General features: G+C 35.7%; 3 protein-coding genes across 4 annotated transcripts; 1 reads left to right on the top strand and 2 right to left on the bottom strand.

The window, feature by feature from the left end:
• The first annotated feature begins 1,412 nt into the window (after positions 1–1,412).
• LOC102612327 (PWWP domain-containing protein 3) lies at positions 1,413–5,381 on the top strand. Its single transcript, XM_006470248.4, has 2 exons — positions 1,413–1,645; positions 1,838–5,381. The coding sequence occupies exon 2, from the start codon at positions 1,906–1,908 to the stop codon at positions 4,981–4,983; it is 3,078 nt and encodes a 1,025-aa protein (XP_006470311.2). The 5' UTR covers positions 1,413–1,645; positions 1,838–1,905; the 3' UTR covers positions 4,984–5,381.
• A 676-nt stretch (positions 5,382–6,057) lies between these two features.
• LOC102612629 (universal stress protein A-like protein) lies at positions 6,058–8,886 on the bottom strand. The gene is made up of 4 exons (XM_006470249.4): positions 8,605–8,886; positions 6,910–7,031; positions 6,588–6,706; positions 6,058–6,427 (listed from the first exon to the last, which is right to left on the bottom strand). Exons 1-4 carry the CDS (start codon positions 8,780–8,782, stop codon positions 6,319–6,321), a joined length of 528 nt encoding a protein of 175 aa, XP_006470312.1. The 5' UTR covers positions 8,783–8,886; the 3' UTR covers positions 6,058–6,318.
• Positions 8,887–11,110: 2,224 nt separating this feature from the next.
• On the bottom strand, positions 11,111–15,439 carry LOC102613035 (uncharacterized). Of its 2 annotated transcripts, none has more exons than XM_015527716.3 (2): positions 15,146–15,439; positions 11,111–11,989 (listed from the first exon to the last, which is right to left on the bottom strand). In XM_015527716.3, the coding sequence occupies exon 2, from the start codon at positions 11,945–11,947 to the stop codon at positions 11,423–11,425; it is 525 nt and encodes a 174-aa protein (XP_015383202.2). In that variant the 5' UTR covers positions 11,948–11,989; positions 15,146–15,439; the 3' UTR covers positions 11,111–11,422. The 2 variants fall into 2 exon arrangements, with proteins under 2 accessions (XP_015383202.2, XP_024950417.2); XM_025094649.2 differs by lacking the exon at positions 15,146–15,439 and adding an exon at positions 12,152–12,397.
• Between the last annotated feature and the right edge of the window lie 3,500 nt (positions 15,440–18,939).

The raw sequence follows: 18,939 nt of genomic DNA, 5'->3' as shown, positions 1-18,939 counted from the left end.
GTCGTATCAAAAGGGGGGGCAGCCGCCTGCTACCTCTGCCAAAAGTGAAGGACATTGTCCCAAGGACAGTGGTCCCCAGCCGCCTACTCTACAGCTACTGCAGAGGTACCCTGGACCACTCGCCAGCGCGAGCCACGTTTTCAAAAGATGAGATACGCCGCGAACATGCAAATAACGGCCCAAAAAAAATCATAAAGAGGTAAAAGGACGTTAGCCAAAAAAGGTACGCCACGTGGCAGCTGAGGTACTCCATATATAAAGGTGCTTATGTTTCATTCTCCATCATGCTCTCATTCACCCTAAAACACTCACACTCCAAAAAATAGGTTTTCTTCAACCTTAAACCCTAATTTACAGAGGGCTAGCTAGCTCTCTTTGCCATAAAAGCTTGAGTTTACTAACTTGAGCGTCGGAGTGTGAACGCCGGGGTACCCCGGCTTCACCTCTATCCTCTATTTCATTGTTTTGCAGGCGTAAAGCTCATTTTAAAGGACACCTCTCTCGTCTCTGACCTTCCACCATTGTCACCACTCTCTGTCCCATTCTCACCTCCTCCGAATTTTAGATACACCGCACACCGCGCACAACAAACCAGTGAGGTACCCCATCTCCCCCAAAAATATAAATTTATTATTCTAGATTGGTTTGGCCTACCCCAAAATTAGTTGAAAACAATGTTAATAATATATGGTTTCTTATAAAAAAAGTATTGTTATTCATAAAATTAGAAAAAAATTTGTGTATAAAAAATTCACCTTAATTTTTAGGTAATTCTATTTTTTTTGCATGAATTTTAGTTTCAAGGAAAAAATTATCATCTTGGTAAAATTCTATTAACTAACAATCGACAGTTTATGGTTTTTGTAGATGATAGATTTATCAATTCAAAGTAGATGACTGATACATATTAAATCATACGTCTGATAAAAATATATGTTAAAGGTTATACTAATGATAATTTTCTTCGAGAAAATAAAACATAAAGGAAAATAGAATATTTAATGGAAAATTACAGAACGGCACAGTATTCAATTCTTCATTTTATTAAACGCTGGAATCATCGTTTTACTTCGTTGGGCTTTTATTATCTCTCCAACGAGAAGAGTAGAAAGGACAGGTGTCAATCATCCGTAATGTAACTGCCACTTTAAAAGAAACGTACGACCGTCGTTTGAACTTTCTATAAACAACTCCCGCTATCGCACCGTTAGAAACCTCAGTACTCGCCGCCAAACACACCCACGCCGTCAACCAGGACACAACGACAACCACGCAGGCGCAGTGAGGGTCAAATAACACGCGAGTAGACTCAAAATGCTCACTCGAGCGCGTGAGAAATTATCCTTAAAAAATCAAAGCTGTCATAAACAAAACGTGGACGTGACCTTTCCATTAGTAGACAACAAAAATAAAACAAGAAAAAATAAAAGGAACAAATTTGTAATTAACAACAAATGTAACCGCCTGAGACCTGAACCCTAATTCTGGCAGCAGTAGATTTTTCATTCTACCTTGGGCCCGATATTTTCGATGTCCCAATTTCAAATCATTTCTTGTCTTTATTTCTGTATTTTGGACGAAAAAAGGAATCACTTTTGAGTAGCTCAAGTGTGAAAGCGCTTATCTTCTTCTTCTTCTTCTTCAGGTAATTTTTTTTTTTCTCTCTCAAGTTTAATTTTTTATACGTTAATATTATTTAGTTTAATACATGTGAAGTTGGGTATTGTTTAGTTAAAGCTTTAGCGTTTAACCCTAGGGTTTGGTTAAAGTGTGCTGATTGTATTTAACGTTTGTTTTTTTGTTGGTTGTTATTGTTGTAATCGTTTTGTTTGAATAGTGGGCAAAAGTTTTACGTGTGGGAAGCTGATTTCCTCGAGGGGGTGTTATTATTATTTTGCCGGAAAAATGGAAAAGTCAACGAAAAAGGTATCGGAACAATCGAAGTCAAAGAACGCAGATGTCAAAAGTCTGAAAGAAGGTCTAAAGAGTTCTTTGTTCGAGGTTTCAGTTGAAAATGGCAAAGAAAATGGGGTTAGGGTTTCTACAAATGGGAATGAGGATTTAGTTGGTAATGATTTAGAAGAAGATGTGGTTGTTGAGACTGAAATTGAGGTTAGAAGTGGAGATGATAGCGAGAACTTTAAAGAAAAAGACTCTTTTTATGATGCTGAAAATGAAGAGGTGGATGATTGTGTTGGCGTTAGTGATGGTATTTCGCTTCTTGTGGATGTTAGTAGTGAAATGGGAAGAGAAGATGGTGGCGATTTCAACAGGAGGGAGGATGTTGGCTCTCTGAATGAAAAGAGGGAAAACCCTGATGGGGAAATTAGGGAGATGAGTGACAGTGAAAAAGGGGAGGAAGACAATTCTAGTGATGGCAATTATGAGTTCTGTGTGGGTGATTTTGTTTGGGGTAAGATTAAGAGCTATCCATGGTGGCCTGGCCAGATTTATGATTCATCTGATGCTTCTGACTATGCATTGAAGGTAAAACCTAGGGATAGGCTACTTGTGGCATACTTTGATGGAACATTTGCTTGGTGCCATCCATCTCAGTTGAAGCCTTTCGAGAAGAATTTTGAGGATATGTCAAGGCAGAGTAGCTCAAAGAGCTTCGTTAATGCTGTGCAGAATGCGGTGCATGAGATTGGTAGACTTGTGGAATTGAAGATGACTTGTTCCTGTGTACCAAAAGAGAGTTTAGATAGTCTGGCTAGACCATTGGCAGCGAATAGTGGGGTCAGGCCTGGAGTCCTTGTGCCTGAAGGTGGAATTGCAAAGCTTTGGAATTATCTGTTTGGACCATCAGAATGTCTTGCTGAATTGAAACATGTTGCACAAGTTATTTCCATCGATAATATGCTTGAATTCACTGAGTTAAAGTGCTGGCTGTCAGCTTTTTATCGTTTGAGAGGGGGCTATCAGTTGGCTTTGTACCATGAACCGCAGCCAATTCCAGGGCTAGAAGACGACAACCATGATCGGGTATTGGACTTTAGTCATGATGAAGAGGGCCCGATGAAAGGCCCTGTTGAGGAAGAAAGCCATCTGTACATGCTGCAGAAGTGCCTCATGAATTCAAAGAATGGGCAGTACCAGAGAAGAAAACAGAAAAGCATTGCTGAAATTATGGAAGGCTTTGTAGATACTCCAGCAAAGAATCTGGAAGAGGATGTGACAAAAGAGGGAATAGGCTCAGGAAATCCACCGCCATCATCTTCCAGGAAGATGAGGAAAGGCAATGATGTAGCTAATGCTGGGAGTAGTTTGAGTTCTAAGCCAAAGAGGAGGAAAGTGACAAAGCTTTTAGAATCTACTCCTGAAACTCCAAGTGTTGAAAGTGATGACAGCAAGGCCAAGAGAAAAACGAGGAAGGTTTTTTCATCAAGGGAGGAGAAGAAGAAGAACAAAGTTTCACATACCAAAAATGATGATGGGAACAAAGAAGAAACTAATGCTAGCCCCGTGTCCGTAGAAAAGACGACAGTTCAAAGGGATGATGGTGAGGCCAAAGAACAAGTTGAGAAGAGCTTCTTGTCAAGAGAGAGGAAGAGGAGCAACAGAGAAGAAACTAATGCTAGCCCCATGTCTGTAGAAAGGAAGACAGTTCAAAGGGATGATGGTGAGGCCAAAGAACAAGTTGAGAAGAGCTTCTTGTCAAGAGAGAGGAAGAGGAGCAAGTACTTGTCCCCTCCTTATACAAGTATAAATAAGAGGCAAACCAAGAAAGACATAGAAGAATTCTTGAAAGTTTCCTGTGAGGCTCAGGTGGCAGAGCAAATGACAAAGGCTGCTGGCAATCTTATTGGGTCTAAGTCTCCTGCAAATCTGATGTGTAGTGATGAGGTGGTTCGGAAGAAAGATGCTAAGAATGTTGGTGCAGAGCATGAGAAATCCGATTCCTCAAATCCTGAAAAAATTAAACCAGATCAGAGAACTGTCGTCGATACAATGAAAGTTAAGGCGTCCGCTAAGGATGTCATTTCTGGAATCCGCTCCACGGCTGTCAATTTAGATTCTCTGAAGGAGGATTCTCTTGATGTGGTTGAGGGATTTGTTTCAGTGTTTAGGAGCTCAGTCTATAGCAATGGATCTAACTATAAAATATACAACAAAAGTCAGCCTGGTAGAAAAAGAAAGATTCTAGACTCTGAACCTGTGTCATCAACAGAAGACCAAAATGAGACTGAACTGAAGTCTCCTGAATGGAGATCTAGGCGGACAAAGATGAAAAAAAATGAAGCAAAACTGATGAAGAATGATAAAGGAAAATCAGATGAGCCTATTCTGAAGCAAATAGAAGATGCGAAGATAAAAGGCACAGAAACTAATGGAAAAGGAAAGTCAGATAACTCTGAACTTAAGCAAGTCACCAGGTCACAAGATAAGAAGAAAAGAGGTACAGAAACCGGTGGGAAAGCAGCTCCTGAAATACATACAAATAAGAAATCTGATGGGAAGGCTCCACCTGCATCCCTCTATGTGACATTTGGCCCAACATCTTCTTTGCCATCAAAAAAAGATCTTATCAAGTTTTATAGCAAGTTTGGATCTCTCAACAAAGAAGAGACTGAAATGTTCTATAATAATCACTGTGCGCGGGTTGTCTTTTTAAGGAGCTACGATGCAGAGGAAGCCTTAAAGAGTTCTCAATTGGCCAGTCCCTTTGAAGCTTCTAATTGCAAATTTGAGCTTCGGAATTCCTCATCTACTTCCAAGGTGCAAAAGCGTAAGGAGATAGCAAATGCAAGATCTTCTCCAGCTAAGGAGGGTGGCAAGGCCCTGAAAAAGGAACCTGGCTCTAAATCATCTATTGCTGAGGCTTCCTCATTTAATTATGTAAAGCAGAAACTCGAAATGGTTTCCTCAGTGTTGGCAGACTCAGATGGGAAGATGACCCCGGAGTTGAAATCCAAATTAGAGCATGAGGTAAAAGACTTGTTGGAAAAGGTAAACACAGTGGTTGGATCTTCTTCATCGTAGATTGGGATGAAGCAAGATATGCAGCTTTTGGTTCTAAACGCATGTCATTTTGATTGCCGATCCATGTCTAGGTGTAGAGATAGTATAATAATTGAGGTTGTTGTAAGGATGTAGGAGTAAGGTTACTGTCTTGCAATCATAGGAAGTTGATATGATACAGGTGGCTTGCTTTACTTGTAGTTGACATTAGTGCAATATTCGTTATATCCCTTTACAGGCATCTAGTGTGTTGCTGCCAATCAGTCATGTTATATCCCTTTAAAGGCATCTAGTGTGTTGCTGCCAATCAATCATGCTCCATGTATACTGCAATAGATAGAAACATAATGTTATACAACAAACTCAGTTGCTTTTGGGATATGCAAAACTCAGTTTCCAATAAACCAAGAGATTTATGACATGAATCCACCTAAAATTAGGCATTGAATTTCCTTAACGTTCTTTTTCATGTGGCTGAGGGTACTTTTACACATTAGGTAGGCACTGTTTCCTCCTTTTATGTTTTGAGTTACTACATTTTTGGTGATTGACCTTCAAAATGCATAAAGCAGTGACGCTGACAGATTAATTACAAACTGCCTATGAAAAGGTTTTGTAGCGTTTAGCTGCTTATCAGTTTTTTTTTCCCCTCTCCTTGTGAGAGTTCTACATATCCGGTTTGGGCATCAGAGCACTGAGAAAACAGAGAACGCACCTCTTGTGAATTAGTTATTGCACCCACCTTAAATGCCGAGGAGCAAAGTGAAGAGCAGATAAATTATGTTCTCGAGACAGTTGAATTCCTAATTCGTAAGAATTTGTAAACCAAAATTGCTAGTACGTGTCTTGATCGAAACTGTTAATCGAATTTTTGCCCTGATAAGAGTTCAGTGGCCTAAATTTGATACTAATTTGGACAACTATCTGATTTGATGTGGAATTGCGTGAAAGGTAACACAAAATTTGCGGCATTTATGGCTTATCACCAAATGTCTTAGTACCCTGCATTGTTACCCCGAATCCCTGATGGATTACACAAATGAATCCGAGTTCAGCTGCAGTGAAATTGTATAGAGATTAGAAGAACAGTTCCACTGTGATTGAATGGGCATTCATTCATATATCCAGTTAAATTCAACAAGGCCAGGAAAGCTGTTATATGCAACCCAGTGGCAGTGAGCTTACAAATATGAAACCTGCAGCATATTTAACAGATTACAAAGCATATTCGTCCAGGCAATATATTCTCAACAAATAGACAAGTATTTCCAAGCAGTACATTTAATATCTCCACCAACTAACGTTTTCTGTCCAAAGTTTATCAACAGGATGAAAAATATTGAGATAGTGATCAGTTCAGTCATCAACAGGGTCCTCAGGAGTTTCATCTGCCCTACGTTTAATGGTTATGACAGGGCACTCAGCATGCTTCACACAAAATTCACTCACAGTCCCAACAAAGACCCTGAAAAACAGATCAATAAGTCAACTTCTAGATTCCAAAACTACAAGCACGCTCATGAAGCAGTGAATGGAAAAGAATGGAAACTGAGTTGACTGATTCTTGTGTTTATATCTACTAAGCTCATGCCGTGCATTTCCTTGAACAAAAGGAATAAGCATACCTCTGAAAAGGACCAAGTCCCCGACTTCCCACAACCAGGAGATCTGGCTGGACACGTTGCACTTCACGGCAGATTACTTCTTTGGGATCTCCTTTCTTGATCCATGCTTCACAAGCTACCTAGAGCATTCCAATAAATAAACCACAAATATGCAACATAAGAATGGAGACAAGTTTAGTAAGAATTCAACAACTTTTAATTGACCCCAAAGTAATGGCTACACTTTAGACAGACAATGTGTTCATGTACTTTATGTATGCATGTGTTGTGCATGTGAGCAAGATAAATAGAGGGGTGCAAGCAATCAGAAAAGAAATATTACCCCAATCTCATGACATCTGTTGACAAAATACTCCAGAAGATGAAGTCCTCTCACTTTGTCCCTGTGCTGCATGCGTCTGAAATCTTCAGGAGATGCATATATGCTATCCATGTCATCAAAACCTAGCCAAAACAAGAAGTAAACCAATGTCAAGTATTATTCTTCATATTTGATGCAGAGTGGCAACACATGCAATTCAGAAAGAAAATTAGAATTTACATGCCATGCAGACGAATTTAAAAGAACATAAGATTCCAAAAACAGTGACACTGTCTTCCTTATGAACAAATAGATTCAGGCATTGACTTCGGAAAACTTACCCTACTTGCACAATTAGATCAATGAAAGCATTGAAAAAATAAATAAAGACCTTGGATTTTCAAAATGTACAAACATAACTTGCTCTGGGAGGTCAATACAAGAATTAGGGTGCCACATCACATACCATGCCAACATATAATCTCCAGATTCTCCACCACTTGAAATTGTGTTACAGGAACTCTAAAATCGCAAATTCAAGTCTAGATTGACTAAAACCTCGTTATAAATATCATCCAAACAAGTCAAGGAGCACTCTTAAGCCAATTCAATGAGACCTAAGCAAAATAATCTATGACCTTAATTCACGGAAGAAAGGCTGAAGTAACAGTCAAGTCAAAAACACAAGCACAATTATGCAGAAATAATATCTGAATGTGTAGTTGAAACCCAAAAGCAACAGTTAGGGAAAAACGAGTAATCTTAGTAGGTCCACATGAGACACATAAGAGACAGGAAGTACCATCAATATGAAGAAATGAAACAACAAAACAGAGGCATGCACAAAGAGAAATACACACAACAGAGAAACATTGTAGTTGGTCCTCCCAAAGACGGAAACAACAAGCACATATTTTGAGTGAAGCGCCCAAACAAAACTCTCTCTAAATGCTGCAGAGAACTGAAAAAAACAAGAGATAAGTCTCTATCATGCTTACACTATCACTCTGCAGTCCAAGGGCAACCAAACCACAAATTACTGATCTGGTTTTGATCCGTGATAAAAAATGAACTTTAATCCAGTTAGCATTTGAGCAAAACAGTGTGAAGCTATACATTAGCATCATACATGCTGCTACAAGATAGTTAGAAAGAAATACTAATGTCAACAGAAACATCAGCATCACCATAACTTACTCATGCTCAAGCATATTCATTCAAAACCAGAATTCCATTTTCTTTGCCAAAATCAAAGGAAGCAAATATTTCTTTATATATAGAAAAGTATAATACAATTATTCTGAAAATGATTTTTCAGAAAACAAAACAAAGAAATCCTCAAAGCCGTAGTCACAAAAATGCTAACATCATAACACCAAGGAGCACCTTAATAATAATTATTTTTTATTAACACCAATTTTTAACCACAGGAATGTAATTTAGCCTATTATATAGATTTTCTTCGAATATTTTTAAACTCCGTTCTTACTCCATTTTCTCAAGAAACAAACAGACAACAACCAATGATCATTCAAACTAAAAGTTCATTTTCGCACAATCAACTCAATTTCACAAAATTATAGAACACATAACATACACAAACACACACTTATACTATCGTCTACGAACCCCAACTACAACAAAACATACAGAAAAAATACATGCAAATACGTATAAATATACGGAAGCTACAAGAGAGAGAGAGAGAGAGAGAACCATCTTCATCGGGAACTTGGACGTGGAGAAAGAGAAGCTTGAAGCCAGAAGTGTTAGAGCGAATGATCTTCTGCACGCTCCACTCGAACGCTCCTCTGCTGCTAATCGACGCGTGCGGGTAACCTTTTATCGTCGACTCGTTCACCGCCACTATTATCCGAGTCGGCTCGCCTTCCATTTTCACTTGCTCAGTGTGACCAACTCAACTCAACTCAGACACTCTCTTTTCTCTTTCTCTGCTTGCGCAGCTGTGCTTGCTTTCTTGATTGTTCAGGAAGGATCTATAGGCGCGTATAACCGTATTGTATTTGGTATTGTACTGTATTTTTATCTCCAGGCTTACGATAGTGACTACCTGTGTTGGAGACTAACGTGCGCGGAACGAGGGTACGACCGTACGAGTGAATGAAATGGCTGGCCAAAAACTGGCGGGCGTACAGCTACTTCTTTGTATTTTAATAAACAATTCCTAAATTGCCCTTATTGGGCTTTGGTTTTGGACTCTAGTTGGGCCATAACGGGGTGTTAAAAAATTTGCCAGGTTTTTAGTTCTACAGGCACTAATTAACATGGGGTTATTGTTATTTCTAGAAGCAAAGCATGTGTATTTAGGCACAAAATTTAAGGCAACACTTTTGTCTCTTGCTTTTTACCCTAAGATTAGGATAATCAAATCATCCTACTGCCTAACATTAGGTGGCAAATTAAGGGATTGGGTCGGACTTTTTCAAGCCTAGACCCAGGCCCAAGTTATTAAGAATAGGATTAGGTCCTTCAAAAGTCCATCTAAACTTAGATAGGCTGAGCTTGCGCCGAGTATAGGTGTTCCATTAATTTTAAAATAAATTTTTAATAAAGTATAAAAATTTAAATTCAAAGGTAATTATCCAATATATAATAGAATAATAGTCCAATACATAAAATATTAATAAGACAACATAATAAATCACAAATATTAATCTAATATTTTGAATATTTTTTCTTTTTGTAATTTGATCTATATTTTTTTTTATAAATTAAAAAGCACGATTTTTTTTCCTTACCCCTTAACCAAGCCTAATATAAACAAGTTTTATATTTTTTTATCTTATTTATATCCAATCCCAATCCATGCGAGTTGGGCTTCGGGTATGCTTGCCTCAGTCGACCCAAGTTTTTTTGTTCACCCTACCTAATATTAAGCAAAATTACAAGTCAATATTCAGTGTATTAGAATGCTCAATACTACCTCGATAAATTGATAACTCTGAGTAAATATTTAGAGTCCTAATATGGGCTTGATGCACAAACTAACAATTTGATAAATCTATAAGATAATATATTTCTATAAAAATTGTAGTTTTATATAGGATTCTTTTTGCCCCCATGGGTCTGGCCGAAAAATTTTTAAGGTACCTAATCTTAACATTTAGTCATCCATAATTGGTGACCCATCATTTCAAAAATAAATCTTATATCCTAATTTTGTAAGCATAACACACACACACACACACATAGTTTTTTAAATATAAAAACATAATTAAAGGTGTTTCACACATAGAAATATATAATTGTTCATCTTTTTTATATGGAGTTTGCTACCTTACAACTGTTGTACAGGTGCAGCTCTCTCACGAACTTAGCCGTGGATCTCACTTGAGCCAACAGCTGGTACAATCCACGTGAGAGGGTTGTAACTTACAACAGCTGTAAGGTAGCGCTTACCTTTTTATATTTATAAAAAATCAATTACAATAATAAGTTCTAATGCCATTGACAATGCAATACGACAATTTATTTGTAATGATGATTGGAATTTTAAGATTCATTTCATATCAATCAAAGCCTTTTAAATTGTTGTAACAACATCATTAAAGAGAGAGAGAGAGAGAGAGAACGAGATGTTCCATGTAACAAAGAAAAATAGAAAATAGTTAGTCAAAAATTGGCAAGATTAAGCAAATAGGGCCTTGATAGTTGATATGGTGGTGGATTTGTTACTCAATAAGTTGATTGAGATCGTAAATTCGAGTAGTACAACTATAATCGAAAAACTTTTCCAACTAATCTCGACATGAAAACTACAAATAAATTTTTGAAATAGTCTCCACAAGAGAACTACAACTAGGATTACACCGGATAATCTTTTGGTCCCAACTGCCAGGGATTTTATGATCATTGAAGGCCTTTCGCAAAAATAATTGCTGCATCTCTCACACAGGAAATATAGCATTGCAATTTCCAACATAATAACAAAAGCTCTCTTCAATTCTCTCTTTCTCTAAATAAGCGAAAACTGATCGATCTTTGGTCTTTCCCAATACTCTCTTTCTCCACTCTCTAAACACACATCCATATGCACATACTTTGCTCAACGACCAATTCAAATCAGCGAATAAATAATTAAACGCCTGCACCACGCTTCATTTATCAACCTTAAAAAAGCTTTATCTAAATTACATTTCGTGGTCATGTTAAACAATTTTAGTTTCCTCCAATTTTATTAACTACTACTTTTTTACGTCAATAAATCAAACTAAAGTATTCATTAGTTCAATTAGTAAAATCTAACTGTAACATTACAAAGATAAGTGTATACGAATCATATTTTACAAAATGCAACCTCTCTTTCTGGGAAAACAAAACTATCTGATGCCATTTCTTTTTCCTGAAAATGAAGTGAACTCTTTCAACGATCTTTCCCAGAAAAACCCTTAAAAAGGCTAAAAATTTTGGAATTGGGACTTGATCATCATCACAGTCCAAAAAAAATACAATACCATCTGTATCATCATCACATCGAATTTTTTTTTTTTTTTTTCATTCCTCAATTAGCTAGCTAGCTGCCATTGCCAAGAGAAAAAGATTGATCAATCCCAGTAAATGAGACCCTCCCAAAATCCAAATGACCAATTTGATACAATTCTAGCCAAATTTTCTCAGCCGAAAATCCTTCGTCATCTTCAACAAACAGAACCCCATTATTAATATTTCTCTCCAGTACTACAAAATCATGATTATCACCACCGCCACCACCTTCAAGTTCAACAACTTTCTTGCATTTTCTCTTCATTTTCTCCTCCTTTTTTCCGACACCCAAAAGCCTCCTCCCCACCATATAAGGTATCTTAACAAATGCAAAAGCCAAGATGTTCAACACGGCACACGGGCAGCAACAAAGCGCCACGCAGTCGGCTATCAACCCGGCGGTGCATGATCCGCAATACTTGCCCGAGCACTCTATCATTTCTCCTCCTCCTCCTCCATCATCATCATCAACATCATCAACGGCATACCTGCTGTTGCTCCGCTTCTTCCTTTTCGTGGGTCCCACCTTTGAAACTCGAGGTGGGCTCTCCTCCATCCGATCCCTTTGATGATGAATGTTGATGATAAAGATGATCACCTGCCAAAAATATATATAGTCAGCAAATGAACTCCGCAACTCCACTGTATCTACGCATCTTGCAGTGGCATGATAACTGATTCCTTCTTTTCTTTTCCCCTTTTTTTTTTAATAATATCTTCTCAAATTACATAAGATTTTCTTCTTAATTTATATACTTACAAGGGAGGCTCTTGATGTCATACGTATAGCAAACTGAGTTTTCCTTTCCATGCATTTGTCCAAGAAAAACACTTGAACAAAACAAGCTCACGCGCTTTACTGAATCGTGGCAACACAGCTCAATAGTATTGCGCGTGGTGGGTTCAGTGGCATTTTTAGGCACCTGCACCTCCTGTTTTGGCAGGTGACAACTAAGGGAGGCATATAAATGACTAAAATGCCCTTAGTACCATTTCATTCTATTTTTGGGGGGCAAGATTTTGGGAAGGTAGCTAGAATTTTATAATTTTTTTTCCCGACAAAAATGTACCTTTGGCTCTAAAAAAAAAAAAAAAAAAAGGGGGGGGCTTTGTTAAGTTACAACTTGTATAACTTACAATCTATATAAAGGATGCAAAAACTAGTAATATGACAGTGGGGTCTATTGTTATGTGTAATTTAGTAAGACCTAACATAATATTGTTCTGAATTTTCTAATTTAATGTGTTTGTGTTAGTGTGTTAGGCAGCCTGTTTACTGCATTTGATTGTCTGGATTACGTAAATTTGACATTTCATAAAATACTCTATCAACACATTATTGCATACTGAGTGTTTAATAGAAAGTATCAAATATATTTGTACGTAATTTTATTCTTCTTAATTTATCTTCGCTATAAGTAAGAGATCGAGAAGTGAAAATTTATTTGAAATATTTAGAACACACTCTTCAAAGGTTTTTTTTTTCTTTTTACTGCAATTGGTGTTTTAATAACAAAATTAATTGGATAAGAATTTGGCTAGATTTATGTTTGGCATCTAAATTTTGGCGAATGTCATAATTTTTTTTTTCAATTGAGGGGCTGAAGGGTAAAATTGAGTGGCGTTTTAGGTGTGAGTGTGAATTATGGAAACGACATAAGAACAAAAAAGGGGCGAGCTTGAAAAAGGAAAGTGAGTGAGACTCGACACACAAGTGAGTTAACAGAGCACACAAACACTTAACACTGAAATGTTTTATCGTGACATAAAATCATCAATTCATGTCTGTTGCTGAATTTAGCTTTGGAACAACTCTTTGGCTGACCCATCAACAGAGACTGTTCATCTTCAGCATTGAATTGTCATGGAATTATCAATTTTATGTCATCTCAGCTATTACTCGCGTACTGAATACGATTTCTCTATATCACTTTATTGCCTTTCCCATACCAGCTTTCGGGGAGCTAATTGTCTTTACCAAGCAAAAGGAATCTTAATTCATTATGCTCTAGAAACAAATTTCACGTCAAGAGCTAGATTAAAATGTTAATTAGGCATATCTAACAAAAGGGTAAATTATTTTTTCTCTTTTTTTTGTCCCTAGGGCTAGGGCTAATTTCCAATCAGTTCTTGTATTTTAATGAATGAGTCATAACCTTCTTATGTGCCATCACTTTTATTATAATGTTCTTTTTAGGTGTAGGAGATAGTAATTTAATTTCTTCTTCGTCTATGTGAATGAGGTTCGAACCTAAAACTTTTTATTTCTACTCAAAAGATTTTATTAATTGAATTAACTTGTACCCATAAAATTAATGAGGCTTCTATTAGTATTTACTATTCTTTTTCTAACCAAAAAATTATTTTTATGTGACCATTCTTCTCATCAAAATGTGACCCTTTTTCCAGTCCTATAAATAAAGGATATTTAATAATAACTCAAGTGACAATAGAGATATGTAACGCTAATTAAATCAAATGACAATAGGGATATTTCGAGCCATTTTAAGCTATTTGAGGATCAGTTAAAAATTAATGATTAACTCTAAGGGTTAGAGGTTATTTACCATATTCTGTATGGTTGTATTACTAAATTATTGGCAAAATGTTTCTAAATCCTGACAAATGTTCAAGTGGGAGATGATGTTATTTCACATGGGTCAGTGTAAACTTACCAGCATAAGTTGTGGTCCATGATAATGACAATATCAATATTAGTAAAAAAAAAATCAATAAAGAACCTTATACAATTGTTTCTTCCCATAGAATAACATAAAAATTCAACTAGCGAGGAATCTGCATGGCTTAAAATACTTGAATTTGGTATTAATTTAGAGGCAAGATCCCAACTTTGACTAGGATTTAAAGATGCTACTGCTATCCTCTATGCTTAGTATGTCTAGGAGTTGTAGCAAAATTATTGTTTTAAGTAGTTAATGCATTTGGCTTTTAGTTTTACAACTGTGTAAAATACTAAAATGTATATTTATTAGAGATTTTGCCATCTCCATAGGCACAAATGGGGAGTTGTTTATTGCTAATTAATGTCCTCACTTTCTTCCTATCTCTAAATTAATTTAAATATATAACAGTTAATCAACCAATTTTTTGCCTTTCACATTTTAGTTGCTTCAAGAATATATCTTCGTATGATCAGTTTCTAAAAACAGATAAAGACCATGCATTCGCAGCTCCTAATTAATTCACTTTAAAGCAAGCTAGCTACATGATTTTAACTCGGATGCCAATAAAACAAACTACGTAAAAATCATTAGACCAAACTTCTAAAGATCGATAAGCTATAAGGAACACAGCCCTTAAGTATATATATCATGATAATTTTAACCTCAGAGGATCTAAGAGTAAAAGAACAAAAAAGTAATGGTGAATTACAGTGGGATCCACAAAGACAATGCATGCTTTGATCGATGCTAGCAAATGGTGATGGTGGGATCCAGGCCATGAATGGCTATGGATTTAATCGACCCAAAAGCAAGCTAATCTCACATGCCTAGCTGATAATATTCCTTCCCTTTCAAACCATGCATACCTAAATGTACCGGCCCAAAAGCAATACACAAAGTTGCCATGCCCATTGATTGTAATTTGTAAAGCAGACACAAACCCATGCGCATTTTGCAAATTGTTTCATGTAGTTAGCTAGAAAAGGAATTGGAGCCATGCCTAACATAAAGAGTTGATGGATCATAGTTCATATCCAAAACAGAGAAAAGAAAAGTATAACAAAACTTACCTCAATGATTCTTCTCTTCACAGTGTGAGCGCATGCACCAATATGCAATACTTGAACTTGATCGATTAATACTAATTTTGATGATCTTGAGAATGAGAGTGCTGCTCAGTGCTCGCTAGCTGTCCTTGAATTAATGGTAAAAAGAAACGATGAAGTGTGATCTGATCTGAGCTTGAGAGTGTAAAAATGAGACTGAGACTGCCGCTGAGAATGCCAATATGTTTAATAATATATTAATAACAATGTTCATGAGCAATTGTTTTTTTCTTTTGGGCAAAAGGGTATCACACCATCACTCTCTCTCTCTCTCTTTGTTTGTGGTGGTCTCTGCCGCTATGTTATTTTTGAATTTTAATTGAATTACTGAACCTTTTCTTAAAAACAACAACTAAAGAGCATTATAAAAACCTTTAAGGTATCCAAAAAAAAAAAAAAAAGGAGAGAGAAGAAGATCATATGAGGGGAGGCAAAGGCAAGGCGGTTTTGTTGAGTTCCAATGACAGGGAATATAGGAAATTGTCTCTCTTCGCCCTAGCTCTTTTTCTACTTTGATTGCTGCTTAGTTACTTACTCTGCATGAGTCGTGCACGTGAGACTAGGAAAAGCACGTGCAGTCTCAGCCAATGTTTTTTGTTAAACTAATGGGAAGTGGTGAGCAGAAGTAATGTGGGTTATTGTGGGCATTATCATGGGTTTTCACCGGCCCTGTCAGCGGTTCTTGATTCGGATCCACTTTTTTTTTTTTTTTTTTTCAATTTCGGTTTTGATATTTTGGAATTTGATATTGAACATATCCCACATCGGTTCAAGTGTAGATCTTTACAATTTACAATTATGAAAATGTTGATATAATGTTATATTGTACAAAAGTAACGCTGCTTATTAATTATCACATATTCGCATTGGCATTTTGTTCAATATGGATAACATAATTTTTTATGCAAGAAATTGGTCAACGTTCACATGTAATGTGGACGAAAGATGATTCCCCATATCTATCATTCATCAAGTTGAATTGCTTAAACTTGTAGGACACATATTTTCTTCCCTTGGCTTCTTAATTGTATTTATTTCTTAATTGTGAGATAATTTTAATGTTAAAGTTTATGTAAAGAATCGGTAAGAACACTTCAAAAGTTTTTGCAATAAGCACGTCTTAGCTGAACACATATCATGTTCTCATAAAATTTGAATCTCTTCATAATCAAAATTTAATTTATGTATGTATTGGGCGTTATTTAGAATTATCTATCACGACATTGTGAAAAAAATAATTAAGCATAAAAAGTTAACACCAAATCCAAATCTATTCAGATTATTTGATATTCATCAACATTTTGCAAATTGAGTCTTCATTTATTTATTTATCTTTGAAATTAATAAAGTTTTAGAAGCCAAATCCTTTCCGTGAAAAACAATAACAAAGAATTAAGTTTGATTGACATTACAATTTTATTGCATCAACAATAATAGTATACAACCCTCTAAAATTGAGGATGTGGAAAAGTAAAAAAGATTGAGTCTTAATAAACGAAACTAAGATTTTTGAGTCCTTTTATATTAACCTTAAATATTATGAATTTATCAAAATAAGTAAATCTAAGTAAGGAAAAGAAAACAAATGGCACATAGATCCAATAGCTTATCTTTTTTTTTTTTTCTTAAAGTTATAAGAAAAATAAGAAAATAATTTTAAACTACAAAATGATTAAGAATAAAACGAAATTTTTGGTTCGAACACGGGCATAACGACAATACTTAAGGTTTAGTTTGTCTCATCATAAGCTTCAAAATAATATATTATACACCCAAAACAAACATCAACATAAGTCATGTCTTGTGAAAAATACTCTATTCACCTATGTATCATATTCTATATCAAAAATTCGCTACTTGTGTTGTCAAAAGCTCAACTCAAAATTATTTTTCATGTGAACAACAAAAGTTGAACCCAAAATTATTTTTCATGGGTAGAACAACGAACAATCAAGATATAAATATAAGAACTTAATAGGCAACCGAATCCACAAATTACCACTAATGAAGTCAATATGAACAACAATCATAATTAATAAATAATGACAAGCCAGCCATGTCTCTTGATTGTATCTCAGTTACTCGAGTGCTTTGGAAATTCCAGGCACAGTCACCTCTGTTTCCATCACGCAAAACGTCGTTCACTAGATATCCATCCTCTAGTTTATTTAACCTCCTCAATGAAACGAATTCTGAACAACCCCAGGACCACCAAACTAGCTTTTATCTGCAAGACCCAAAAAAAAAAAAAGCATTAAATCTGATGTTAATTATTTAAAGAGAGTATTGTTAAGTTATGTTCCACGTTAGTTAATAAAGGGAAACTACTTGTATTTATAAATGTGATAAGTCACTTCACCCAGTAAACTAGTCTTTTAGGTTGGATATTCAGAAATCTTAGACCAGACATCATCTCCAATAAATGGTATTAGTTTATTTGAACTAGACTCTAGTAGTCAGAATGTAACAATAATTATATTTGGTTTAAAAAAACTATAAGAACCTTGAAGTATCCAGTATCTGTCCTTGCTTTGATCAAGTATAAACACACAGAAAACTGCATAGGCTTCCCAGACAAAGCTAAGTGAACTAGTGTTCGCCATTGTTAGGTAGAGTGAGATGTGGTCTTTCACATTCTTGCTCTCATTTTCTTTTGGGTAGAGAAAATGTTTCCAGCACAGGAATCATCATGAATTCAATAGAATCGATTATTATACAAGTGAAAGGAAGGTAATTGGTTCAAATATATATCTATACATATATACGATAAGGTATCCGATATACACTTAGCCAAATCAACTTGAAACCAATTTGGCAATTAATTATAAAATGATATTTTTACCCCTGCAATTAATTACAAAATGATGTTCCTACAACTACAATTAGTTACAAAATAATATTTCCATCCCTAAAATTAGTTGCAAAATGATGTTTATGCCCCTACTCACTTATTTTTAATTTTTTAAATAGAAAAATATATAAAAAATTAAATCTAAGTCTAATTAATAGGGTTTTTTGGTTTAATTAAACACATTTTAAAAAAAAAATCTTGTTGAATCAAACTAATTTGTGGACATAAAGAAGCAGATCTCTCATGAATTGAAAAGCACTATATAAATCCAATATTTTTTATCTTTTTGGCTTTATAAAAAAAAATCTATTTTTTTTCATTTTTACCATTGCCCGGTTAAAAATTAACAATAAAAATTAACAGAATATCACCCGCTCGAATATTTTTTAAAAATACATGTCACCTTTTTAAAATTTATCAAAATGTTTGTAACCCAAGAATAATTAACCCTTTAATAAATTGAAATGGGGTACTTTAGGAAATAAAATTTAAAATGGGGAATTAAAAGCTCCACTCTATTGGAAAAGTACTTATGAAATTATAGCTCGGGGCCCAACAAATAAACAATATACATCTATGCATTCTTTAACAAGTTTTAACTACACCCACGTCCCCAAAAGCCCATCATACTATATAAACCAAACTTCTTTCTCACACTCACTACTTGCTGTCTTCAGCCAAGTTGATAGCCCAAAATTAAAGTGGAAGTTAACAACTGGCTAATAGAACACAATAAATATATAAATTAATTGTGGCAGCACCCACACGCTGACGACGTAGCCACGATTGGCGTCTATAAAACAAAACCCTAGTCTGGGTAATGGGCAAAGCCGCCGCTGCTTCTTCTTCTTCTTCTTCTTATGTGCAGTTTCCTTAATTTTCATGAATTGATCGTATTTAATTTTGA

The sequence above is a fragment of the Citrus sinensis genome, chromosome 2 (assembly GCF_022201045.2).
Source record: "Citrus sinensis cultivar Valencia sweet orange chromosome 2, DVS_A1.0, whole genome shotgun sequence".
Taxonomy (NCBI): Eukaryota; Viridiplantae; Streptophyta; class Magnoliopsida; order Sapindales; family Rutaceae; genus Citrus; species Citrus sinensis.
This window is presented reverse-complemented; position numbering and strand designations above follow the sequence as displayed.

Coding starts and splice junctions, on each gene's coding strand:
- LOC102612629 (XM_006470249.4), bottom strand. CDS start 8,782: ATGGAAGGCGAGCCGACTCGGATAATAGTGGCGGTGAACGAGTCGACG. Junction 6,707..6,909: donor ACAGATGTCATGAGATTGGG/GTAATATTTCTT, acceptor GGAATGCTCTAG/GTAGCTTGTGAAGCATGGAT. Junction 6,428..6,587: donor GGACTTGGTCCTTTTCAGAG/GTATGCTTATTC, acceptor TCTGTTTTTCAG/GGTCTTTGTTGGGACTGTGA.
- LOC102613035 (XM_025094649.2), bottom strand. CDS start 12,202: ATGGAAAGGAAAACTCAGTTTGCTATACGTATGACATCAAGAGCCTCC. Junction 11,990..12,151: donor TGACATCAAGAGCCTCCCTT/GTAAGTATATAA, acceptor TATTTTTGGCAG/GTGATCATCTTTATCATCAA.
- LOC102612327 (XM_006470248.4), top strand. CDS start 1,906: ATGGAAAAGTCAACGAAAAAGGTATCGGAACAATCGAAGTCAAAGAAC.